Source organism: Dromaius novaehollandiae, chromosome 4 (genome assembly GCF_036370855.1).
Source record: "Dromaius novaehollandiae isolate bDroNov1 chromosome 4, bDroNov1.hap1, whole genome shotgun sequence".
In the NCBI taxonomy this organism is placed as follows: domain Eukaryota; kingdom Metazoa; phylum Chordata; class Aves; order Casuariiformes; family Dromaiidae; genus Dromaius; species Dromaius novaehollandiae.
In genome coordinates, this window is record NC_088101.1 from 8,917,198 (window position 1) to 8,944,068 (window position 26,871).

A 26,871-nucleotide genomic window follows, 5' to 3' on the forward strand; every position below is an offset into this window, starting at 1 on the left:
TTTCGTGTTCTCCAAAGCTTTTCTTCATAATCGCAAATATTCAAAGTTCCTTTGTGCTTGTGGTGAATGTTTTGTAGCATGTATTTCTGCTGCATTCTGTTAATGTTAGAGAATTTTTGTGACTGAGACCTGAAAATTAGTTATTACTATTTATGCTTTATTTATACTGTATATCCTTACATGCAAGGAGAAAATAACTGTCATGTATTTTTAAATCAGTTCTGTTTTACTTTCCAGGTAACATGCATGTGTCACTGGCTGAGGCTCTGGAGGTTCGAGGGGGGCCGTTACAAGAAGAGGAAATATGGGCTATTTTGAATCAGAGTGCAGAAAGCCTTCAGGAGCTATTCAGAAAAGGTAAGCTTCTTGCTTGAACACAACTGGAAACATTTTGGTTATATTTACATGTCAAATAAGTCAGTTCACTGGTTCCTTGGAGGCTCTAAATGCCCGTAATGATTTGTTCCTGGGTTATCTTTTGGGGTAGACTGATTATCTTAACTCCAACCCACAGGATTCTTTCAACCATCCTGCCATGTTGTATCAGGACATGCAGCACACATGTGTGCCTTCAGTCTCATGTAGTGACCATATTGCCTTGGTAGGAAGCTGTCACAGAGCCTTTGCATTAATCTGGACTCTTCAAATGAGAGAGAAACATAGAAAAAAAATTTACAAAATGTCTTGAGGCGACTGGAGCACTTCGATACTGAAGGGAACACAGATGTGGCCAGTCTGCTCTGAAGAGATCTAGTCCTGTGTAATGTGAAGGTGAGCCCCTCTGAGCAGCTTGATCAGAATTGCTCCCCAGAATGTATTTAATAATGTATATGCAGTTACTGGGAATTTGAATGTTCTTTTTGTTTTAAGAGTAGAAGTAAATTCCTCTCCACCTCTCCTCCAAATTTAGTAGCTTCTAATCTGAGCATCTGCAGTGCTGCTTGTGATCATCTGTTCCAGCATTAGGTCAAAATATTGAACTTTTCCTCTCACTTACGTTTTCCTTCCTTTTCTTTGTCTTCAGGTCCTCAAGCCTTTTATTTATTTATTTTATTCATTTACAAGAAGAGCTTAACTCAAACATCAGACTCCTGTGACAGCTTTAACCTGGCCTCACAGAGAATATGTATTCCCTTGATGTGTGTAGAGTTGGAGAAAATTTATGGGGACATGTGTCATTTGCTTATACCTAAGCAAGCATGTGTATGGTTATTTATTCCATCTTACTGTGGAAAAAATTGAAAGCTCCTACTTTGAATATGGCTATGGTTTTGCCACATTGTCTTTGCAAGAGACGTCTTTAATATTGAGGGAAAATTTTGCTGCATTTTTTCATGGGGTTAGGCTTACAATTTCATCCAAACTCTCTATTTAGCTTGCTTTCTTTTTTTTTTTTTTTTTAGTGATGTTTTAGAAGTAAGTAAGAATCTCAAAGCTGTCAAATCAGGCACTAGGTGTGTACTACCCCTGAAAGTAATCTCCGTTGGATACTTCATAAAGACGTTGCAGAAGGAAGTCGTGGGCAGAAACTTTCCTACAGCATTTGATTTCTGATCAAGATTGACTTAACATTATAAACATGAAGTTTCACCAGCTTTTTCAGTCTTACTTTTGGAAGGGAAATTATGGCTAATTTTGATATCTCATACCATTTTTTTTCTCCTCTGTACCAGCGAGCTCACAGTCTGTGCATGATGAGAATTGTTCTCTATTACTGAGTTGAATTGTTGCAATTGCAAATATTTGCAATCCTGAATGCTGAATTATTGCAGTTTGACCAACTGTCCCCCTGCTGCTTGTATTGCAAGAAAGGGAGAGCCAAGATCTTCTTTGCTATCTCTCTCTTTGTTGCCTCTCAAAGAGGATCAGATGAATGTTTTCTTTAAGAGGGTGAGTTGAAGGAATGCAAACCATGGGTCTAGCAGTGCTAGCCTCTATCAATGTTTTTTACTTTGTATAGGCAGTCCCAGTGACTTCAGTAGATGTGAGTAAAGATAAAAGCCATGTGCTAGCATGTTTTTTTCTTTTTGGAAAAGTTCATCAGTCAAAGTTCAGAGCCTTAAATGTGGATCAAAAGTTGCTGTCCAATCACTTTTGTTGTAAAAGTTCATGAAAAAACTTGGAATTTGCAAATCAGACAGCTATTGGAATATATTTAAAAATTAGTATTTCAAAACCGCTTGCAGTTTTAATTTTGCTGTGACAAACAGCTGGTTAGCCAGCACTTGAAAAGTGTGGAGTAGTATGTAACTGACAAAACAATAACAGTCACCATGGTATTATCTCAGAAATGGCATGATTTTCATTAAAGCTTCTCTTTAATTTCACTTGCATGCCTATTTGCAGAATCAGTCAGAGACTGTCTTTAGAAAACATGATTTCAGCTGAGTTAGTATGCTAAGTTTCAGAGGAAAATTTTTCTGTCAACATTCCAAAAATTGTTTTTACTTTCTTTTATTTTTAAAAATACCAAAACCACTGCCAGTCCTACTGTGACACACAATATCGGCTGTTTAATACGGAATTAGTTTAGATGCATGGCTGCATTTAAAAGATGAACATTTTAACATGTACTGTTGATTAGTTGTTGTGGAGGATTTTAGCAACGTAACTTCAAATACAGTCATGCTGTTTCTTTTCAAACCCAGGACAGTTTTAGAGAGTAATCTGTGCAACTTTTAAGCCTCTGTTCTTTTCCTTCTTCATTTCTCTGCAAGTTCCTATGGCCACATAAAGTAGCTTCTAGGGGATTCCTAGTGTTTTGGGGTAATACTGTGCTGATAAACTGTGCTGCTGTTATTTCTTATTCTAAATGTGTAGGATAAACTGTTGATTGGAGCAGAAAGAGAGAGTTCTTCCTAAATACTGACCTTCAGTAGGCACTGCGGTGCGGGAATGCATGTGAAAGTGTGAGTTTTCAGTGAACTGGAACCACAAGAAGTAATTGTCGTCCAGAAATATATTCAGATATTTATTGCAGTAGAAATTATTGAAAAGATAGATTTCTACTGAAAACATTGTAACAGGAGTAAAAGCCCGTGCTTTGTTCTCCAGATTGTTCCTGTAAGTCTGTTGAAAATGCTGTTCATTTAAGAGCATGAGAACTGACAGTAACTCCATAAAGCAAAGTGAAACTTAAAGCATGCTGTACAAGCACTGTTTTAGTTCTTTGTTACTAAATTCAGCCTCTCCTAAAGTTTGTTTTGAGAGATTAGTTTTGCAGGGCCTCTTGAATTCACTAGATTACAGCTAGCTTGGATCCAAGCTGGAGGGTGGTGAAGAGCGTTTTGGAAGAAAAAGATTCTCTGGAGGAAAGAGTTATCCATATACGTTGACTGAGGAGGTATCTTGAATGATTACAGAGTTTTACATTTCAGAATCGGCACCTTGAGCTCCATATTGAAATTGCATGTTGAAAAGTCAGTACCATGACTATATGGTAGTGGAACTTCTTAAAAAATCTAGGCTTAAGATACCATACATTTTCAGTCTCCACTGAAAATGAGCTCACCGTTTCTTAGCTTGAAAGTGGTGCAGAAAAGACTTATCATAATTACTATGAAGGCTGCACGCAGTCACTGAGAATGAGAACATTTGCAGCTCTCCTTCGGCAGGACAGGAGCACAACATGGATCTCTGCCTTGGGACTTGATATACGCTTTTAAGGTAATCTTAGCCAAAACTGGGAAAGATTGCAGAAGACTGGTCTAATTTTCTATCAGTGAAGACCAAGAGACAACTGCAGATAAAATCAGTACCAGAAGAATATGTCTCCTGTTCAAGATGAAGTTGTTTTATTGAGTTGTTTTTCTGCTAGGTCAGCAAATTACTTTCAGTCGCATGCTATTAATTAACATGGGATATAGCCCTGTGGTAAAATGCACTGTAAGAGACACTCAAATGTAAGAGCTTTACTGTGTAATAGAGGTTGACAAAGGCAATCTAATTCCTCCCAGCAAAATTAGGAGAGAGAGAAAGAGAGAGAGAGAGTCTTTAATGAAGATTTGGCTTCACTAAAACTATAGAAACCTTTTCTGGTGTTCTGGAATATCAGTTGCTGTGCTGGCCTGGGAGGGTATGTTGCAGAGCTGCAGAAGCAGAGGTTCCTGTGGGCTCACTTCTCTGACTCCATTTCATTCCTTTTTGTGGAGGACTTGTAGCATATGAGGGACTGCAGAGAAATACTTTTTTCCTTGGCTAAATTTCAGTCGTAACATACAGCATGAAAGAGCTGTTCAGTGGCAGAGGGTGAGTTTCCAGAGTTTCTCAAAATGGACCAGCCACTGCTGGGCGGAGGGTAACGAGGCAAGTTTTGAGCTTCTGAAAGTTGACTACACGCTCAGCTGTGCTCCATCTTAAAGATGCTCTTGCTCTGGAGTCTCCAAATACATTGTTTTGTAACAAAATACGAGTTTGATTGCAGAAGCAATTCTTATGCCTGTTTTCTATAACAAGTTTTTAAAAAATCATGTGTAACAGTCTGTGGTTCACCTGTTTTGAAATTAGGAGGATAAAATGTCCATAAAAATTGTCATCACTTAAAATACCATCTATTAGCAACCTTCCCACACCAATTGAGCAACGACCTACATTTAAATGAATTACCAACCCAAGTAACTATTTTTTTGGTTTTTTTAAATCCTGCTGTAATTTTGGTAGTCTATTCTGTTTGAAGATGAGAATCCTTGCTGTTACTCCATCAACTGAGAAAGTGTCCTTCATTTCACTTGTCACTTAAACTAGTTTCAAGAAATTAGGGAAAAAATGGCCAAGAGAAGCTTCTGTTACAAATTTGATGACTTCTTGATTTTTAAAAGCTCTGTGTTTCTTACAGTGAGTCTATGTGCTTATCCGTGGAAGTACTGAACAGAAGTAGTATAGAACGGAATTCCACGCCTTAATTGTTGATCACAGCTCCCATGATGTCTAAATCAGTGACTGATACATAAATATGCGTGTTTTTGTGCTTATTGGTATTTACAGTTTTGACAGATGTTGAAGTCTTTACAAATTGATTTCAGTTATTACAAGGGAATGAAAAGATGAGATGGAAATGTCCAGTTGCTAATCGCTAATTTACAAAACCAACTCTGATAGCTGTCTTGTCAGCATTTCATAAGCTGTCAAATGGAGGAGAAGAGCAATTCAGTACTCATAGTTGCAGTTCTGACATCAGTTGGAGTAGCGATGTTCAGGGTAATCTGGAGATTTGAAAAGGCCGATACCGGACCTGCCCTTCTCTTACATCTGTTTAATTATCTGCAATAACTATTTTGTTGTTCAGAGGGTGTATCAACTGTTTCAGACGTGCTGTATCTTGTGTTGAGTAGTCTCTGAGGTCAAAGGAACGAGTCTTTGGAGCAAAGTGTCCTGAATGTGAGCGTGTACGTGTAAGGAGCATGCTGTGCTCTCTGCTGCTCACGAGAATAAACCAGGCGTTCCTCTAATTCAGTAAGTTAAGCTAGAGAAGGCTAATCAAAACACGAAGGTGGGAAAAACTTTGTATGTCACTTAGGCCATTCCTGTGCTAAAATATGTATTATGGGTTTTGAAAATAGTTTGATCTGGTGTTTAAAAGCAAGCAATGTGCTTGAAGGGAGGGGGGAACAGAAGGGGAGAAACAGATTCTTATAACAGAAAGGCAGGTTGGGTAAAGAAAAAGCCACTTTACAAATTGACTGTCTGGACAGCTATGTATATGGGAAACGATTTATGTAAAGAAAAGTGATGCAATCTAAAAGTGGGTGTGAAGAAAGATAGTTATGTTTTGGGGGGACCTGGCAATCTTGTCTAGACTTGTACTATGGCACCTGCTTAGCTTGAGTTAATATGAAAAGAAAGAAGGCAAAGTGTAAAGTGTTCTGGCAAAAACCAATGGTGTGTCCTAGTAATTGTAGAGCTAGCTGGGATTTGGAGAGAGAGAGGATAGACGGATTCTTTTGGTTGACTAGAGGGAAAACCCAGTAAGAAAACAAAGCTTCCTTTTCCAACTACCCCTTGCTAGCAGATGTTAGATGATTGTTTTTCCCCTTTACTAATAAATGTTGAAAAACAATTTTTTTTGACCTTCTTGTAATACTTTGTCTTCTCATTGCTGAGAAGGAAAGAGATGAGCTTCTTGGGTTTTGTTTTGTTTTGATTTCCCTGTTTAAATGAGGTTCAGTGACTTCTTGCATTCTTTCCAAAACACTCTGCTGGGTGTGATCAGATGTTTAACAGTAAGGTGCAGCGTGTTGTGCTGATCTTCGAGCGTCTTGGGAAGGAATATGGGTGATGCCAGAAATTAATCTTTCTCCCTGTTTCTTGTTCCAGAACTCTGAAGAATTCAGTAAACCCCTCTGAATATTTCTCCCTATGTTGCTGGTTTCCAGCGGGCTAATATCAACTCGGGGCTCTCTGCTCAGTCCCATCCCTTTGTGCCCAGGAGAGAGGATGCAAAGTCTCTGCAAAGCTGCTCCCCCCCCCAGGATTTGCAGGGACACGCTGCCTCAAATCAAAGGGGTACAGGAGTTACGGCATAACTGGTCCCTTGCACTGGCATAATCTTGGCCCGTCAAGAGACGTACTGGTGATCTGACTGCCGCCAACTTGGTCTAAGCGTAAAAACCTCAGGTTCCTTTATATTGGGAGAAATGTTACTTATTTCAGTGTTGGCTACAGAGCAAGGCAAAGAAAAAGATGAGACTGACCACACACACAACTTGTGTGGCTTTTTTTAAAAGAAAGAAAGGTATTTCTTTTGCATCCTGAAAGAGCTAACACATGTCACTTCTCTTGCTAATGGCCATGACCTACATGAGAAGTAGGAGAAAATTCAATTGAAGGAGCTTGAGTTGTGTGCGTGGTTTGGGAATTCAGCATTACCAGCCATCAGTATTGTAAAGTGGATCAATTTTAAACTGCTTCCTGAACTTACTGTCTCTTTTGTCATTTCAATTTTATTTTGGCTACCTAAATCCCATTAAACCATTTAAAGGACAGTTTTAAAAGTGTGTTTATTTGTATGGCAGACACCACGTAGCTGGAAAATCTTTGTTTTTTATTGCATTTAAAACCAGTTCATTCTCTCCTAAATTAGACCACGCTATTAGTCTGTGACTTGGCACTGCTTGATAAGCTGTGCTCTCACAAGTGTTTTGTTACAGGGTTGCATAGCTGGTGAGTTAACTCAGAAGGCTGGCAGCTCTAGTTCAGTTGAAAGCTTACTGGATATAAAATGCACCAGAAGCCATACCCTAAATGCCAGTGCTTTTAGAAAGAGGGATTTGAATCTTTTTTTTTTTTTAATCTGTAATTTTCTCCTGTATTTTGGGTGAAAGGAGGGGAGGGAAATGTACCGCTCTTACAAAGTTTTCTCAAAGTATAAAACAGAAGATGACTATGAACATTTTATCTGGCAGTTAGTGTCAGTTGTTTTAGTCTGGTCCGCAGCTATTTGATGCATTGCATCTTTGCTTTATTTTTTTTTCCAATGCAACAAATGCACATGAAGGAGAAAAACAATACTTAAAATACTCTTAGGATAATTTTGAGTATTAGGAGTTTTGAAGCAAAGAGTTATTTTGGTTTGAGATGGAAGCTCTTAAAGAGTTGGAGAATGAGTTATTTTATTCTCATCCTTTATAGAGGTAGATTGGATTCTGAAAGTCGTGATGTAGGCAGTATGATCCTCTATACTAGTTAAAAGCCACTAAAGCAGAAGCTAAGAAAATGCCAACAAAACGAGCTTTGCAAAATCAGTTCTTTTTCTGATCTTACAGTTAATCACAGTCATAGACGTACATTGCATAAACTGTTAATTCATGAAGATTGTAGTGTGTGGTAGAAAATATTTTTACCTAGATCATCTGTAGGTAAGTGCATACTCCAAACTTTGTTCAAAGTAATATTTGCAAGACCTTAGGCCAAATGTATTGTTTTTATTACTGTTAAAAACTAAATAGCACTCTGATCTCTCATTATTTCTTGAGTGTGTAATATGTTTCAGAATATAGAGAGCTTGAATGTATTTAAAATCTTTGTGGTACAGATGACTAAGTTAAGGATGAAGTCTACTTAAGGACGAAGCCATGCCTTAAGTTCCTGAGTTGAAGGTTTTAAGTAAAAATCTTACAATATTTTAAAAGACTTGTATCCCTGGTGTATATGCACAGAACTGCTGTAGTCAAAATCTAGTAATTAGTTGTAGCTTATAGTTGTGGGAAGGTGGTGGCCAACTAGAGCTTTCTTGCTAAAAATGCCTTACTACAGAGTGTAATCTTTTCTTATCCTCGTATAACAAGAAGGATCCTTTCATCTTTACATTTCTTTGCTTGGCATCTAAGCATGCTGCCATAGCAGTGAAGAGCCTTTTTTTTTTTTTTTTTTTTTCCCCAGTTTCTTTCAGGGGAAGCAGGTTTAGAGGTGTAGTCCTGAGTTTTTAAAAATAATTCCCCTGAGTTTTTTACTCAGTTTGGTAATGACAGAAAACTATTAGCGCTCCTGAGATCCCACAATTTAATTTTTTTAGCCTGTGACAGACAGAGAGCTCTGTTTTTCATGGTGAGCTCTAGCATTTACATATGTCTAGCCCACATGATCAGAGATGCCTTCTCCAGCAAGTACTTATTTCTTTGGGATCCAGAGGAGAGAGCCAGAGCAATGAAAAACATTCCCCCGAGGCCGGAAGACTGAGCCTCTCTCGTATGTCATAAAAAGGAGAGCAGGGGGAAACCAGCTCTGCAGTGTGAGTCTTAACCTTATCATGCTGGCTTTCAGCATAACATACTAGCATCTTAAAATTCATTATAAACATTTTAACAAACTTCTTTTAGATTTATGGCAGGTTACTATCATGAGAAAACATGAATCGTAGTGTAACTGAACAGCCTCCATCCTAAGCGTTCTTGGCTTTGGGTGTTTTAAATGATTCTTGCAAGTGTGAACTTCTCAGTTTTGTCGCGAACCCTGAAAAGAACCTCCAAACATAGGTGACGAAGAGGGAATACTATGCAGTGAAAAGTGCAGGTCTTTACAGGTGTGCTTATAAACGGTTCTTGTGTGTCTAACAGCTTGAAGTCATCAGTTGAAGTAAAGTCTGCAGAATCTTTGAATTTCTGGAATATTTGTTGCTCTCACTGTTTTCTTTCCCTCTTTAAAACAAAACATTACATTTTCAGTGTTTTAAGGAGTGGCCCAAAGAATGTTAGTCTTAAATGGAAGAAAAATGAATTATTGGGGTATGTGTTGAATGACTTCTCTTGCAAATGTTGGTGGGAGGGGAAACTTTCTGAGCTTCAGAAGCTAGAAGTTGAGGACATTTTTCTTGATAATTGGACTAACAATTATTAATATAAATCTACTTTAGGTTCATAGAATGTCTAAGTCTAAAACCAATTCCTTAGCTGCTTCTGGAGGAAGTGGAGTCAAAGAAACTGAAGGACTGACTTGGTAGATCTTTTTACACCTGATACCTGCCTGCAGCAACTTAATACATTTCCCAGGAGATGGGAAAAATTCTAGATTACAAGATAGGTGAACAGCCTAGGAGCCAGCACTGTAGCAACATCCTGAGCTGATAGGAGAGTGGAAAATGTTGTCAGTGGTGGAGCTGATATAGGAAACAGTTATTACACTGTGTCATTGCTTATTGTATAGAGGAGAAAGAAAGCCCTATCCTTCAAATGTGTTTTTCATTACCTCATTGATACATACTGTAGGAAACAGAGCAACTGTCTCCTTGCAAAATACTAGAATTATTTTTTAAATTTTTGTTTAGGTAAAAGTTTGTGTCCTTTCAGTAAAACTGAGCTGTTTTACTGTTTGAGGTGGAGGAAATTTATTTTGACTCAAGGAAGTGTGTGTGATTTTGGGGGGGGGGGGGGGGGAGAGGGGGAAGTTGCTTTATTTTTGCTTGCTTTTTTAATAGGTCTGTGGCCAGAGATTTGAGTGCAGTATTGTCAGACAACGTCAAAAAGCTGGTTGGCACAACTGCAAATTTATCATGTAGGAAATTGTCACCTGTTGGCTCTCTGATTTCAAGGGGTGTTCTGTTATTTTAAAATATCATTCACAGGGATTGAATGGAAGATCTTACTCAGACTGCAGATTTATCCTTCATCCCCTTCTACCACTGCCTAGAGTTTTGTTTTGTTTTGTTTTTGAATTAGCTTTTTCTTCAGGCTTACAAAGGATTTTTGGTCCCCCAGACTTTTCTCTTTTGTCCAGCTCTATCTGCTAGTCTAATACAGGAGTGCTTTCTCTCCCTGCAAGTTTTATCTTCTCTTTAGACCATTGCTGCTCCAACAGTGCTACTTCTATAGCAATTAACTCCAGCCTTATTGTAGGAATTAGCCTTAATGACGTGCATCCTCTGGAAAGTGATTGAGAGGTGAGTATTTTAGTAGGCTCTTCATTACCTTGTTGGTATGAGTAATAGCACAGAAATGTCAAAAAAAAAAAAAAGTGTTATTCTGTGATTAAAATTGGGGTTGCTATTGTGGTTATGAAGCACAACAGGTGGAAAAATGGCTCTATTCCATTAATACATAGGCTGATATTAAGCATGTCTTTGAGCAAATAACATGCTGATGAGAAGTCTTGAAACAGGCTTAAAGCATATATAGACACTAAGCTAAAAGTGAACTGAAAACCATAGTATGATAAGGTTGTATTTACAGCCTTGATGGAAAAAGGACTCCTAGATTGACCTTGAAACTGGTAAAGACCACCTGCTACTAAATGAGTTTTGACATTGGGTGGGGGCACTGTATGCCCTCTTTGAATGGAACGCATGGTGATAAATGAATACTTGATGTGAAATACCAATGAATTTTTTTTGTTTGTTTAATTTTTTTATATATACACCAGCACTGATTTTTTTTTTTTTTTTCCCCACACACTTTCATACTCTGTTGTCCCCTGGTGAGAAATGATCTCTTCTCATACAAGCTATTCCATTCTAGAGAAAATACACTAGAAGACATTAACATGCTGAAAATTCTTAAATTTGTTCTGGATGGATTGAATAAAGGACAGGAAAGATAGTTTGGCAGTAGAAAAAGGGAGATGTGATACTGGCTGTGGATATGACACTGTTTCACCTTTGAAGAAGTCAAAAAAACCTTTTATTATGTTTTACCTTTAAAAATCCTTTAAAAAAGTATTTTTATGTTTAGAAGAATCCAAGTAAGTACGGTTTTGTTTTCTAAGTTAAAACAAAATACTTATGTTCATCTTTACTGGTAAACTCTGGTGAACTACTTTGTATTTCTTTTTCAGTCCATCTTTGATACTTTCTATGAATGAACTCTTAAACAAATTTCTCTGGAGTTCTTTGTTTTGGTAGCATCTACTTTTTTTGTTTTTTAATTTTGGGTTGCTTTTTCTCTTTCAAGCTGAGCCTACTGCTCTGGGATTCATCATTTCTCCATGGTCTCTGCTGTTGCTTCCATCTGGCAGTGTATCATTTACCGATGAAAATGTTTCCGAACAAGACCTGCGCGCGTTCACAGCACCAGAGGTTCTGCAAAACCAGTCGCTATCATCTCTCGCAGATGTTGAGAAGGTACAATGTCTCTTCTGTTGCAGAAGGCTATTGCTTTTTAGCTGTTGATCATTTTACAAAGTAGCTTTAAACTGTTCTTTTAATCTCCCCAGAGTCTTTGATTTGTGTCATTAATTGTTCACTTGTTCTGTGGGAGGAGATCAATATTCTTACTTAGTTTTTGTTCATAAAAGTGGAATAGTGATTGTGGTTGTATGTGCCTGTGAAGAATTGTGTGCATGCATGTCCCTGTTATGTTTGTTTTATGAACAGTGGTGTTTGGGTATCGGCTGCACTATCTTGCTTTTCTCAAAGATTCCGTAACAACAACAATTTCTTTTTACGGCAAAAAGCATTTGGGAGTTAAAGCAGGTACTCAAGCAAGGCAGGACTTCGAAAAATGGGATTTTTCCTCTTGGACATAAAGAAAACCTTCTTTTGTTTTACTTGATGTTTGTCAGTTGTGTGTGAAGTTGTTCCTTTCCAGCTTCCTTTTTCTCCTCTTCCCCGAGGGTAGACGTTCAAGTAAGTAAGGTTTGTGTATGTGATTTGCTCCAGGTCATTGATACGCACAGTCGAAATTACTCACTTTAATGTGTTCCTATCACTTGTTGCCAATGCTAATACTTTGCCTAGAAAACTATCCCCTTGGTCTAGTCAAAGGTATTTCGATATGGCAGTAAGAAGGAAACTGAGCTGTACTTCCATCTCCTTGTCTTCTCTGGATCGATAATCCCTAGAGAAGGAAGCTGGCTGCAGCCAGCGTTGTTGTAAGGTGAGAACACTTGTAACGTTTGGCAGTGTTGCTACAGGAAGAGCAACGTGCTCTTTCTCCAGAGGAAACTGGTATTGGCATTGATTGCTGTTATGTGGGTAAGGACTGTCAAAACACATTTCTCTGTGTTGAATATTTTGTACATGCAGGGTGTTGGTGTTTTGGGGTTTTTTTTTGTCTGAACCTTGTGCATAGTCAGGGTTTTTTGGGACCATATCAAATAAATATCTACTGAAAATCGCTGTTTCCTTGGTTCGTAGGCCTTTAGATCTCCTTCTTGCCCTAGAGCATAGCTGAAATTGATCATAAATTAAAGCATGTATATAATCCGATCTGTGACAGGACTAAGCAACCGGGGAGACCTGGGATGAAAGTTGGAATAGAACTAGTAAAAATAACTCGAACATCAGTGCAAGGTTCAGGACCGCTAAAGTGGGGTGCAGCTGCCAGACTTTGTAGTCATAGTATTGGAATCGTTGTCCCAATCCTTCTGTCAGTAGAGACAACTCTGTTGAAGATAATATTGCCTCTAGTGCCAGCTCTGAAATTAGCGTACAAAATACGCCCTAAAAAACATCAGAAGAAAGTTTTCAAATGGCAAATTTGTGAGCAGATCACATCTTTTTCTTCTGTGCTGATTGCATTCTTTGTTCTGTGCCAGTGTTCATTGAACACATTACTTTTGGGGGGAAGGGGGTAAGAAGTCGAGAACTGTTAATATTAAAAACCGTCCTGTGATGTTTCTTTGTTGCATAGGGAGGAAACGCTAAGAGGAACCTCTGTGGTCGGTAAATTTGAGCACAGAGCATATCGAAACTTGATGACTGAATACTAGTGTTTGTCTGCATATGCAACGCTGATTAATCCTCTCTGTTGATGGCTGTGTGAATTTGTTGTTATCACCAGTGTAACTTTACTTGCTGGAAGGTGATGACAAAACTGTGACTCTAGACTGCAGCAAGAGTATTGCTTTTTTCGTTGGGAAATGATTGTGTGTTGAAATGCAATTCTGCATGTTGCTTTGCCTTTACATAAGCAAATTATGCATTAGGTTGAAGCTTTAGGCTTTGAGCTTGAAATGAATTAACCTATTTTTTGGTGGAGCAGTACTTGATTTTGCATGCATGTTGCACGCAGTAGAAAGAAAAGAACCATTGCGATACACTGGTATGGTACAGGAATATTTGAAGAAAATTTGCTGCCACTGTTCTTGTTCTCTATTCAAAACCTTAACTCACGTGGCTGTTTCCAGTGTGGTAGTCATGTCTGGGTGCGGTGAAGGACAGCCATGACTTGACGATGGGATCTGTGAATTCCTCAGCCTACGTTCACGCATGTGAAATCTCCGCTTGAGTTCTTAGACATCTGCTATCCCATAAGAAGGATTTAAGTGTATGGTGTTTTAATGATTGCAGTGGTACGTAACAGTGCTATGTAACAATTATCTTTGGTAGCGGTCAGCAGGAAAAAAAAAGGACAGCAGTGTAACTATGTCTGGTTTTTAGGACTAGCCAGCACCTGGGCTGCAAAATCTTGCTAACCCACTGCTCTTGACCTCAAATAAGTTATGGGGTTGTAGGCCTGCCATTGTATTGGTTTGTTTTTAAAACAAAGTCACAGCAAGTTTTAGTTTTATCCCATTTGTTTCACCCAGTTCTGCTCAATTCTGTGTTTACAATGCTTATGTAGATAACTTCTCAGCCTGCAAAGCTGGCATACGATTTTATTAATTTTAAGCTGTTGAAATCTAGGCTGTGCAGACGTAATTTACATTTGTCATCAGTCCGTATAAGTTAGTGCATGACTTTTTGTGGAAGGCTTTTTAAAGGAAAAATACTCCATCTGTTACATGGCATTTCTTCAGAAAAACTTCATTTTAGTAGATTCAGGGCCCTGAAGAATTAGGTGAAATTAATAAGGCGAGGATTGACCATCCATTCTTGTGTATTCTTCTTCCGGAAACCCCTTTTTCAGCATTCTCCTTCTTGGCATTGGTGAAGCATCAAGACCAGCAACCCAGTTCAAAACTGTCAAATAGAATGAATGCCTCATATTTGCTATCATTATTGGAAATCACTTTTAGAATTGAGGTTTTGTCATATCTTGCGATTAAGTATATGTCAATCGCTAAATGCCAGTTTAAGAGCTTCCTAATCAGCCGTTATTCTGAACAGTTTTTTGTGAACATGCAATTTCAGAACATCTCTTGTAATGCAGATAATAGCATAAGAAGCTATAGCATAAAAAGTTTCTGTGAAAGAATAAACCTTACGAAAAAGTAGAGGGATATTTTTGTGTATGTTTAAGTGCTAAGAGTTGCCAGATTAAGATTCTTGCAGTCTTTTAAAGGAAGCAGTGATTATCATGAGAATACAGAGAGGGAACATACTGCTATTTGAGAAGTAATGTTCCGGCTGTCGTCATTTTTTTTTCGTTTTCCATTTCTTTGCTTTGGTTAAATTCCACAGTTGTTGGTTAGGTAAGAGGACAGCTCCACATGTTGAGACATGGACTCTATCTCCCCCAAATCCCAAGCTAGACATCAAAAAACCTTTTTAAAATAGACCATTTTGGATTGTCCTTTTTTCCATCTTTTTTCTCAGTTTAGGGGACATGTGACCCGAGTCACAGTCATTGGATCATTTTTCAGGCTTTTCGTTAGAGCTATAGAAACTAATGTCGCTTTAGAAGAGAAGTAGGATTGAAAACAAGTAAGACCTCCACCCAACCATAAAACTCGAATTTAATTGGACAAAGTGGCAATATTAGAACTGAGGGCTCAGCTATAATTTCTGGTTTGGTGGCTACTTATTATAGTGCGTTTCTGTGAATTGCTTCAAACGCGTTAGTCCTCTTGGGTTTTTTTGCTTATTTATATGGGAGGGAGACACTAGCTGAAACAGGAGAAAAAAATCTTTGGGGTAAAATGCACCGCTATAGAGAGATACTGGTAAAGCAGTTCAAGAGTGAAACAATAGCAAAGAGCTGAATTCAGGTGAATAACCTAGCAAAAACAAGCAAATTTTGATGTCGGCATAAAATCAGAACTCTAAATAATGATTTCTTTTTATTTCCGTTGCTTTTTATGAAATGTTTTGTCCTATTTTAACTATATTTAACGTTATTAGGGCCGATAAATAATTTATCTACCCTTTTTTCTGGTTGTTTCCTTTTGCATTTATATTAAACTGGATGTAGGACAGTACACTGGTTATTTGAGCTGATTTGTTCACTTTGTGTTTTTAGGTCTTATTTTGCACATGCTGATTACATTAAGCTTTACCTCATTTAAACCTCATTTTTGTTTGTTAGATCTCACTGTAGTTTGCTAAACTCATTCAGTGGAAATCTTGGGCGTTTTTCTTTTCAGCTCTTGTTCTGAAATCGGACCACGTCTGGAAGCTGCTGAAAGCAGAACAAATTCCTGTTTGTTATGGCCTCTTAACAGACAACGACAGGGTTGCATTTTTCTCTGAGTTACGACTTTTTTTCTGCTAACTCAAAGAAACAGTGCATTTAAGGATAAATATTAGACAAAATGATAGTCTGTGAAATACCCATTTGATTCCATGCCATCCAGTCAACTGGAATACAAAACAAGTCTAATGTAATTGAAAGCTTATTGGAAGTACAGTAAGCAAATCATTCCAAATAATAATGAGCGATGAACTCTGGAAATGAATTTGGTGTTGGTTTCTGTAGTGGGGAAATCATTAAAAGCATAGTAACAGAAAATCGAGCTAAAAGTTCTTGAACAAATGGTCTAAGTTTTCAGAGGTGCCTGTTATCTGCCTCTTGAATCAGAGGTTATGCTTGACCTCATCTGGAGAGAGAAGAGAGGAAAAATTTTGAAGATGTGTGTGCACTACATTGTACTGTACAAAAGTACCTATTAGTTACTGGTGGTTTGAGACTAGCTAAATTCCTGGCTTTTATCGACACAACTTTTTAATAGATGGTTTTGCCTCGTTTTTGCATGTGACATCATCCCATATGAATGGAGCTGGATGTAATGCTGCGCAAACCTCTGCCGGTGATGATCGTGTAAACAGGCTGGTGTGGGTTGTGTGTCATGTGTTGGCCCAACCTAAGGCAATCAAACCATAATAAGCAGTTAGAAAACAGGATGAAATTCATGAGGGGAAATGTCAAACACCAGCATAGCAGCAATGTAACTATTTATCTGGTTTTAAAGTTAAGGTGTATGAATTAGGAGTGAGCCGAATGGTTTAATGTGTGCAGGCACTCAAAATCTAAAAATGCATTTAATATGTGTGTAGTGGAGACCTCTTTGCTTTGTATTTAATAGTGACTTGCAAGTTACTGTAAAATGCTGTACTTCCGAAACCTCAATAAATAAAACTTGAAATACGATGGACTGCCACATGCTAGGATGCTTCACTTCACTTTTATTTTGAAAGCTGTTTTCAGATAGAGTGGCAAGCCAGCACGTTTCGTAGAGGTCTCATTGCATGAGTCTGCAGTAGTAATAACAGTCCTTTTGCTGAGGATGACACACTTGTCTGTTTTACAGGTTGGAGGGTTTTATGGAGTGTTTAAGAGACTTTTTTGCTTGTATTTTAGACTGATGTTCCTCTGAAAGTATATTCGCTTTTTTCTGTGTAGCGGTTTTATCTGGATGCATAAGGAAGATTTTTCACTATTTCACTTGGAAGATACTGGTCATATCTACGGAAGTATTGGCTCGGTATTTGAAAGATTCCGGTTGAGTAGGGCACTGGTATTAACAGGGAACCCTTGATGCTGTTTTGTGGCTTCTGTCCTATGCTGCTCTTCTCAGGGAACAGAGAGACTTTACATCAGTGGCCAGTGTTTCCCCCCTCTGAGAAGGGGCTGATGGATGAGCCCTTGTTCTGTGCACAGTGCTGGCTATGCACTTGCATCTAGCAATAAGGCTCTGTCTCAACTGCATCCAAGCACAAGGCTCCTCTTGAGACAAAATGTGTCTCCTTACTTTCCCCTCTGAGCACAATTACAGAGAAACTTTCCCGTGTCTGCTCCAGCTTTGTCACGAATAAAAATTATGGAGTCTCTCTTTTTCTGTATCTGAATAACCGTCTCGCACACTTCTGTCCAGATATATACAAACTGATCCCATTGCTCTGTCTTCGGTTTTTGTCAGCCAGCTGGACTGAGCTGTCCCGGTGAGTAAGCGCATGTCAGCAGTAGCTATTATATCACAGCCTTTTGCTGATGGAATCCTTCATGTCTCACTGACTCGTAGGCTGTGTTAGACACAGACCATCCCGTATGATTAAGTGGCAGAAGTGTAGGATTGGAGTGCTTCTCTGAGTATATTTAATTGCAAAGTTGTATGAATAAAGCACGTTGAATTAAAAGTAGTTGTTAGTAACGTGTTGACTATAAGTGTACCTAGCAATTACTTCCTTACATCATCAGGGAGCTGTTACTGCTCTTCTGAATGCATAAAAAGGAAATAAAATGTCTGTTTTACAATAGATGTCTAAAAGTACTTCATACTTAACGTTTGGGGTAAATTTTTACTGTCATTTTGAAAACACTTTTGAAACTGTTAGCTGATACACCTTTAACACATTCAAATGCATCAATACATTAATGTATTTCATGACTTCAAGCGCAAAGGTGTAGTATTTGCAAAAGAAGAGGAAAAGGTGGCCCCGAACTGAAGGACGTGCTGTACCTGTTTTCTATAGGAAATGAGATGACGGGCCTTACTTCTCAGACTGTTTGATAGTATAGCTGTGTAGGTGTTTTTGGCTTTCTAACCAGCTGTTTTGTATTGTTTGAAATGTATCAGGAAATAGTGTTTTTCTTTTCTTCCCCTGCTGCCCCCCCCTTCTTTCTTTTTTTCCTTTGGTAGCAGTTAAGGGTACGTCCTTCCGTGTAGCATAACTGGACCGCAGAGGGCTACTGGCAGGATGACTCAACTAATACTTGGTACTAAATGAGAGTGCTGATTTTTCCCTCTCAGTTCGTTGTTCTGATTATAGGCTAAATGGCATGATGTTTTTATGTGGGTTCCAAAGAGTTTTATTTTTCGGTGCAGTAATTCCAATTTCGTAATTCAAGACAACACTTTATAGGAACATGTCCTATTTACATATTCCTGTGCAGCACAGTAGCTGTAGTTGTGCCATGATGTCTTTCATGCAGTCTGGTCTAAAACCAGAAATGTTTATGCTTTATCCTTTTTCTGAATCTTCTAGAATATATCTTCTTGTCTTCAGTAGACTTTAGACGCTTTCAGTGCAGAGATGAATTTTATCTCATTTTCATTTTCAACTTCTAACAACTCTGTATATGTAATGGAGGGGGGGAGGAAGATTTTGTCTTCATTTTACAGGGTGTATTGGGTCCATCAGTTACCTTTGTACATCCGATTTACTCCCATCTTTAAAAGCTGTATGCTAAGTACCTAAGCCTGGACAGAGCTTGTCAATGTATATAGCTAGGACTGAAGTGGAACGTTTTCCTTTTAGTTGAGGAACAGGCTGACTCACTTTAACTTCAGTTAAGTGATTTAACTGAATCACTTACAATTTATTGTTTTTCCTGCAATTGTTAATGTAATTTGTCTATAAAATGATTTAATAAACCTGTTGCTTGAAGTTGCACAAATAGAAGTACTATTTAACTCAATGTTAACTTGGTAGAAAGAGCCATCACTAGTGTATGTTACTTAACACGCTCCAGAAAAAATATTTACTACTTTCTTCAGTTGTTCTCTTTGAGTATCCTTATTGTTACAGTGACCTGCAGGGGCTGTGTTTGTTGTGCTCTTAATTCTACAGTGTTTGAAGGTTGTATTCTGTTCCTTGATGAATGTAATGTGTTAAAGATACATTAATATATCTTTAATGTTGCTGTTAATTGTTAATTATACATGTAATGTTTAATGCATGTGTATCTTAAAATATCAATGATATATTAAGGTGACTGCTTCATACTTCGTATCTGTTTTTGTTTATTGCATTTTTTTTCCTTTAACCCCAGTCTCAGTAATCTCTTGACAGTGTAGCTCAGTGTTTGAGCCCTGCTACGTTCTCCCTTGCCTTCAGACTAAAATTTTAAGGACCTTTGCAGTCTGTGCCCCACACAAGGTTGATCAGCTGGATTACATGTACGACTGGCTTTAACGGGAGATGAAGACTTAAAAGTGAACAGAGAAATTAGAGGCACTGATTAGATGCAGTACCTTTTGTCTCAATGGGATTTGCTGCTCTAACTCTCATGACAAAGGAGAAGAACAATTTGAAAGAGAAGACCACTTAGCTTAAATGCTGAGAATATACATAGGCAAAATGATGTTGAGTTAGTTGCTCTGCTGTGAAGGGTTGCTTTGCATATCTGATCCTGTTCAATGAGCTGACAAATGTCTTCTGTTTTATTACAGATCCATATTTATTCTCTTGGTATGACTCTCTTTTGGGGAGCTGACCATGAAGTTCCTCAAAGCCAGGTAAGTTTTGATTTGGTTTTGTTTAGTGTTAGAGCTTCAGACTAGCTAATGTGACTGCTGCTACATTTGAATGCACAGGGCAGAGTATCCTCCAGGGACGCTGAAGAGCATGATTTCTTTCCTGTGCTTGGAGCTTTTCCTTGTAGTGTGTTGATGGTTGGTTTTTTTTTTTTTTTTTTTTTTTTTTTTTAAGCTGTTATTGGCTCGCAGAAAGATGATGTTGGTATTACATTTCTGTTTCTGTTAGTTTTCATGAAGATATCTAAGTTAGCCTATCCTTCAGTGTCATGGGCTGCAAGACAACACAGCAAGTTGTTCTTTCTGCTGCCATTTATTTCTGTGAGTCTGGACTTGGCACGTGCAGATGCTTGCATTACACAGTGGCCAAGAAAGGGTATGCGCAATATGCAGAGCTTAACCAAGGATGGGGTGGAAGGGGTTCCAAATGGGGCAGATGTGCCCCAAACCTTCCAGCTCTTGGTTCTGCCCTGCCATGTCAGACATCTGCCGAAGTGAGCGGGAAATGCTGGCGATGGCAGAAAGACCTGGTGAGTAGCCCAGGCTGGCAGGGGGAGTGTCTGGAGTATCTCATGTTTTGCTGTGGCCCTGTACAGCAAAGGGAGATAGACTGCTGATGAGACAGATAGTGCTTTCGTGGTCTCTTTCTAGGGCTAGCCTCAGTCTTTGAGTCGTTTTTGCCTGGAAATGTTTCCAAAAGGGATTCTATTGTTTTGTACCTGCGTTTCTGTCAGCCTGCTGAGCGAGGCATTTTTTGGGCAACTCACAGGGCACGTGTCAAAAGAATGGACGTCTCCCACCTGTGCCACTGGGCATATGAGTTAATGAGCCTTAGTGAAGTTATATGGCTTACAGAGCTACAGCTTTAATATTGCCCTACATGATCTTAATACTTTCTCTTATTTTTTGCACCATGCAAATGCATGTGTAAATAAAAGATTATTTTAATTTATAAAAATAAAACCATGAGCTAAGGGTGCCAATTTTCATTTTATCTCAGATGTAGCTGAAATACGTTATTTTACAATCTGTCAACAAAAAACATTGCTGTGATGCAGAGACAAGGTGTAGAAAACTGCAGTATAAAAAGTGACTGCCTTGGAGATGTGGGAACCAATAAAGGGCATAACGGAAACACTGCAGAGGTTTTGGTCAGGTATCACTTCTAGCAGATGACCTACTTCAAAAAGATTCCATCCCACAAAAAGCTTCCAACAGACAATTGCTTGTCTTGTCATCTGGGAAGAGAGGACCTTTCCTCTTGTGACTACGTTTTTGTACATACAGATTTGACTTAGCCACTCGGAATCATTAAGCGTGCAAAAAGGAAGCTTTCCAGTAAATTTACTTTTTAAATAGTAGTATCTTGACTGTTGCTACTTTATTTTATTTATTAATGTTATGGAACTTTTTTTATATAACACAAATGTAAGCTGAGTTGTGGGGCTTTTTGTTTTTCCGTTTTATTTTTTGTTTTGTTTAATCCTCAGTTGCCTATGTTGGTTGATGAACTACTGCTGTGCTATGCGTCTAATTGAATGTCAGTGATTTGTATGAATAGGGAGAAGAAGCATTAGTTGTGGATGTATATATGGGAAAACCCTCTGTTAATTAAATCAGGGTGGTCCTGAATGGTATGATTCAGGATTTTATCATATTTGATTTTATGGTATGATCTCAAAAATATATTAATAATGGAAAGACTGTGAAAGCTTAAAGATCTCCATGAGGAGGGATGCATGACAGGGCTTGTAGTTCATAGCTAAGCACATGCTTTGGGAGAGTTGCAAAGCAGAAAGCTGCAGTCCAGGTACTTGCGGCATCTGAGGACGGCCGTTATCGTTGACTATTGCGTACCCTGGGGAGCGTTATTCCGCTTAGCACGTGCTCAACTGACTGACTGGATGGGGAGAAGAGAATTAAACCTAGATCGTTTCAACTGTACGGACGTTATCCTGTATGGGGCAAAGCTTTGCTTCCTTAACCAGTGGTTTTGCTGCTGTAGTCGTTCCTACTTTGTTGATAATGTTTGATGACTTTACTGACCTTTGCAAGTAACAATCTGGTTTCAGCAAAATCTTGGTAAGTGAGGAATTAGAAAAAATAAGCTCTGCAGACAGAAGTTTGCCCAGTTCCAAGGGATTGTAATTAAGATGGAATTTTATGTTTGTGACTGACAGAATGTTTAAAAACAGCATAGAAAGTCTCGTCCAAGCCTTTTCACTGGTCATTAAGCCCTTGAGAAAGGCAAGTGTTGGTGTACTGGCCTTGCAGATCAGGCAACTGGTTTGGACCAGAGCGTTGTAGAGAAGGAACTGAATCTAGATCCTGAATCCCTGGTCCCGTGACCTAAAACTATTTTCACTACCTAGAAGATAGCTTTCATATAGGCACTCAGACAATGTAGACAATAAGTCTTATGAATAGTCATTTTACAGCGTTGCATGTATTTTAATTTTGTATACTCCACATCACTGTTAAAACTGATTGTCCCTCTCCTCCCATTTTTGTTTATAATTAGCCTATCAAACTTGGAGATCATCTCAACAGCATACTCCTTGGCATGTGCGAAGACGTCGTTTATGCCCGTGTATCTGTACGGACTGTCCTGGATGCTTGCAGTGCCCACATAAGGAACAGTAACTGTGCCCCTTCTTTCTCATATGTGAAGCAGTTGGTTAGACTGGTTCTGGGAAGCCTGTCTGCGGTAAGTGTTTCTAAGCAGTTGAGCAATAATGGAGAAAAGCAGGAACAGTGCAAAGATGCTAATTCAGAGTCACTCTGCAGTTATTCTTCCTCTTGTTGCAATTTTGATGGAGGGGGAGTGTTGAAAGGAAGAATTCTGAAATTCTAGGAGGAGAGAATTGCTTCTCTCGCACTGCGGAGAATCTGTGCCCTTGACAGGTCCTCTTGGAGTCATTCACATTTGCTGTTGCTGAGGAAGGTCATTTTCAGTAGTGGTTGTCTTCACTGGAAGAAAAATAAGAAAAACCAGGGGAGGGAGGGAAAAAAAGGAAGGTGAACTCAGGGCAAGCCTCAGATCTATAACTCTCTTTAAAATGTTTCAGAAATGATTGTTGTGGGTTTTTTTTTCCTTTTTAAAATTACATTTTACTTTTGGGAGTTACTTATTAACAGGAAGAGGGACTTTTTCAGTCAGCATGCCAATTGTGGAGGACTTGATTGTCTAATGATGACAAATGTGTTCATGTAGTTTTTTCCACTCCTGAAAACACTTTAAGTCATCTCACAGGCAACCTCTCCCTTCACCTACGACATTACAGCATTGAATCAGAGGACAGGCAAATGATTTCAAGGCTCCGAATGGAAATGAAGATCACAAATTGTCAATATTGTTAGATTGTTCTCTGGCCAATATTTCCTTTTCTTGTGTTCTACTTATAGCTGTAACAAATGCCAAGCAATGTATTTTTGTTGGAATTATATCCCTTGATGATAATGAGTTTTATCTTGTTTTACACTGCTGAAACTCTTCAGATCTTACAGGGATTCTGCTAATGTAAAATTGGTGTCTGGAGACGCATAACTAACCAAAAAAAAAAAAAGTTTGACTGGATACTCTTAAAAATGTTGTTGTTATTTAATTGTTAGACAGGTTCTTGCTAAACCTGGTTTGAAAATTCCTGCACAGGGTGATAGGTTTCTGTATTTGTCCAATACTCAGCTGAAGCTGATGCTGACAGGCCTGCAGAAACAGCTCTGAGCCTGACCTCCACAGTGTCCTGTGGTCTCTGTGAGATTCTGTCTGTCAATCAAGTTCCCCCTGTAACGCTTTCACTCTTCTGCATTTGCCAGATGGAGCTGGTCCATGACTCAATAGAGGCCTATAGGGCCTTAGTCAGTTAAGCTTTTAAAATTAAAAAAAAAAAAACAGAGCTTGAATTAGGCCGTGAGCTATACAAACAACCAGTGTGGTGGAGGAGGAGTCATTAGTCTTTGTGTTCTTGATGGCCTTGCCTGCTTAACAAATTTGCTGCTTTTGATCATCTTGTTCTTGTTAGCAGGCTTTCAAAGGCAGTCTGAGGTTAGTATGACTAATTTAGCCTGGACAGCCAGAGACAGTAGTAGCAGTCCCAAATGTGTACCCTGAAGTCCAGATGAGCGCTGAATCCAACAAATCGTGATGTCTTCTGTACCACCTTAGTAATGAAGGGGCAGAACTGATGGTGGTTATCCAATGCCAAAGTTTTGCTTACCTCTTGGATTTCCTCTGCCAGTCAGCATCTTTTTAAGTTGTCATACAGGACACTGCAATGGTTTTGCAGTGTTTATGACAACAGGAGCCAAATAGAAGAGTAGAACCAAGTGTTGACAGGACAACAGTGATGTTGCTGTGCTGCTGTGTTTTCCTGCATCTTGGCTGGCTTTGCTCGCTGTGGTTTTTAATGTTTAGCTCTGTGTGCTGAAATTCTTAACATAATAATAAGAGTACATAAGGTTAGTTTTACAGAACCAGAGCGTACAACTTCCTATTTAAAGACCTATGTGCCTCTGATCCTGATTGGGCTTTTGGGGCTCTGTATGTTTCTTAGCTCTACAAGAGGTCATTTGGTGAGCTGTGAAGCACTGTAAAAGGCCCTGTTTAGTGTTTTCACTTTTTATGTTAATATGTTTTGTAAAGGGCAATACAGCACAAGACCTATTCAATCTCTTTAGTGTTATAATTGAGTTGCACTGTAATTGTGATGCATAGAAGGCTGTTTGATTTCCTCCTGCCCCCCTAACTAAGACACTGTCCAAGTAATGCTGATTCTTACTGTATCAAGACTTCACTGAAGATTGTTTGTTACAGCAAATAAGCTCCTCCTTGAATGATTGCATACGTGAAGTCAGTTTGTTAGGGAGGCAACGATTTAAAAAAAAAAAAAAGTAATTAAAATTTACTGATGAGTGTAGTGAAGTCTGATGCAAAAAAGGAATGTTCCTGGGAGGCAAAAGAAAAGACTGCTTAAAAATGCATAAGCTGTTACAGACGTAATGAGTTGTGTGAGTTATCAGTCTAAAACTATCACATACAATACAGCTTTCTCCGTTACGTAGAAAACTTGTCAGACCACTCATGTTCCATACATGGAGCATGGAAAGTTTTCAAGTATTGTTCTCTTTTTAGTTTGTTGCCAGGGTAGGATGTATTTAAGTTATATGCGTGTGAACTAAATTTACATTTATTTGAAAAAGTAGACCAAATGTGTACTGAAAAATGTTGCACTGGTAATACAAATGTGGATAATTCTAAGGGAAGCTCTCATAGATAATTCCTCCCCCCTCCCCTTCTTTTTTTAACATTCTGAATTTCCATTGTGAACTTGTACTTAAATGTTTGGTACTAACCTGTATTGTGCATTTACTTAACAGGTACCTGTTCCACACTAATGTGAGCTCTTTTGATGGTTGACTTTGTGTTCCTGCCTGTTTTGCAGGTGGATCAACTTTCTTGCAATGGAGATAGAAAATTGCAGCCAGACAGGAGCCAGGCTATTCGAGACAGGTTGAGGGGAAAAGGTCTCCCCACAGGTAAATGCTTCCTTGCTGCTAGGGTCATAGTAATAAGTACAGACCTGTAGAAGATGCAGTTTGCTGGGTGGATTTTGCAGCCAAAGGAATTGAATAGTGGAGCCCTTGCTGATGTTCACGGAACTGTTATGGTGGTTCAGTGTCTAGCTCAGCATTTGTGAGGGTTACTAAGAATAATTGTTTCAAGAAAATACTCATCATCTTCAAGTTCAGTCCTGATGGTAAGAATAGGTTTTCAAGGTTCTCAGCCAGAAGTTTTGTTTTGGGGGAAGGACATTTTCAGCTGAAGGTGGGTCAGCTAGAGAAACAGAAAGCGGCTCTTCTTACTTCCCTCATTCCTGTGGGCTCTGATTTACCTCCTCACAGCCTATTTGCCACAGCCTCTTTCACTGCTTTCCAGGTAGCCCTGGACTCTTGTCTTTGCACACAAAGCTTCTCCCTTCCCCCTTTTCTTCCCGTAACAACAGGTACTGCATATGCCATCGCAGTTCTGCAGTGCTGCTGGTGCGTGAGGTGGATGTGGAGGCAAGGGGGGGTTGTACTGTTAGCTCAGGAAAGTAAGAAAAGAAGAAACTGGGAGAGGGTGGAGGCGACAGCTCGTTCCAAACACAGGCAGCTGCTGCTGATGTTGTCACTGTGGACGAAGAGTAGTACAGTGATAAGAAAGACAGCTAGTGCTGGCCGAGACTTTACTAGATGTCCTCACTTAAGCTTTGTGGCAGCATCAGCTCTGTGTCAGGCTTCTGGGACAAGAGGTAGTGTTCTTCCAAATGATTGGTCTCATCTTTTTCTGGAAGAAGTGTGGGGCTGAATAGGAGCATTTTGTGAAGCACCGGTTGGACCACTCTTGCTGAGCCTTTGTAATGCAGGTAGTGAGATGTGATTATCAGTGGAGACCCTTCTTGCCTTAAATGCTCATCTGTAGATGGCATATCTCATTACCATTGCCTGACATCCCCCGCAGATACTCAACACCATAAATGCTAGGGACACAGGAGTTTCAGCAGCCACACATTATCTGTCTCCCCCTATTTACCAGCAGAAAACTTGGAACAAAAATATATTGCTGATGTGCTTGAGCTGCTTCTCTGTCTTTTAGGTTTGTGTCTTCTAAAAACAGGCAGCTGTGCAGAAAATTGCAATAGAGTTGTCAAAGGCAATAGAAACTACAAAAGTTCGACACGACCCGGGCAAGGCGTTGCTCTTCTTCCTGTACTGACTCCTTCAGGATTGGTCCTAGTTTAGGCTACATTTTAATTTAAAAACTGGGGCTGCACATCACTGATTGCCTGTTCTCCCAACATGGCGGAATGGGTTTAGGAACAGTTTCTGATACAGGCTGTCTTCCCATCTTCCTGCACAAATGCACCGTTCTGACTGCCTCCTCAAGGGTTTTTGTTGTTGTTGTCATTGTTTTTTCTTCTTTTCCAGAATGTTTCTGTAGCAATAGGAAAACCTCCAGGAATACAGAGCTTGGAACTGAATGTGGTCCACTGGCTTTGTAAACAAATTCATGTTCTTTTTTTATGAACTTCTTAAGCTCTGCCTTAAGATTAA

At 39.1% G+C, this 26,871-nt stretch overlaps 1 protein-coding gene across 4 annotated transcripts in view; it reads left to right on the forward strand.

Annotated features, from left to right (window-relative positions):
• Positions 1-26,871, forward strand: part of PTPN13 (protein tyrosine phosphatase non-receptor type 13) — a 131,494-nt gene that overhangs the window by 28,565 nt on the left and 76,058 nt on the right. For all 4 annotated transcript variants that reach the window (XM_064510373.1, XM_026102770.2, XM_026102771.2 and 1 more), the window contains 5 exons: positions 238-357; positions 11,376-11,545; positions 19,696-19,761; positions 22,301-22,486; positions 25,221-25,314. In XM_064510373.1, coding sequence (XP_064366443.1) covers positions 243-357; positions 11,376-11,545; positions 19,696-19,761; positions 22,301-22,486; positions 25,221-25,314 — 631 coding nt within the window. In that variant the 5' untranslated portion in view covers positions 238-242. Of the gene's footprint in view, positions 1-237; positions 358-11,375; positions 11,546-19,695; positions 19,762-22,300; positions 22,487-25,220; positions 25,315-26,871 lie in introns of those variants that run through there.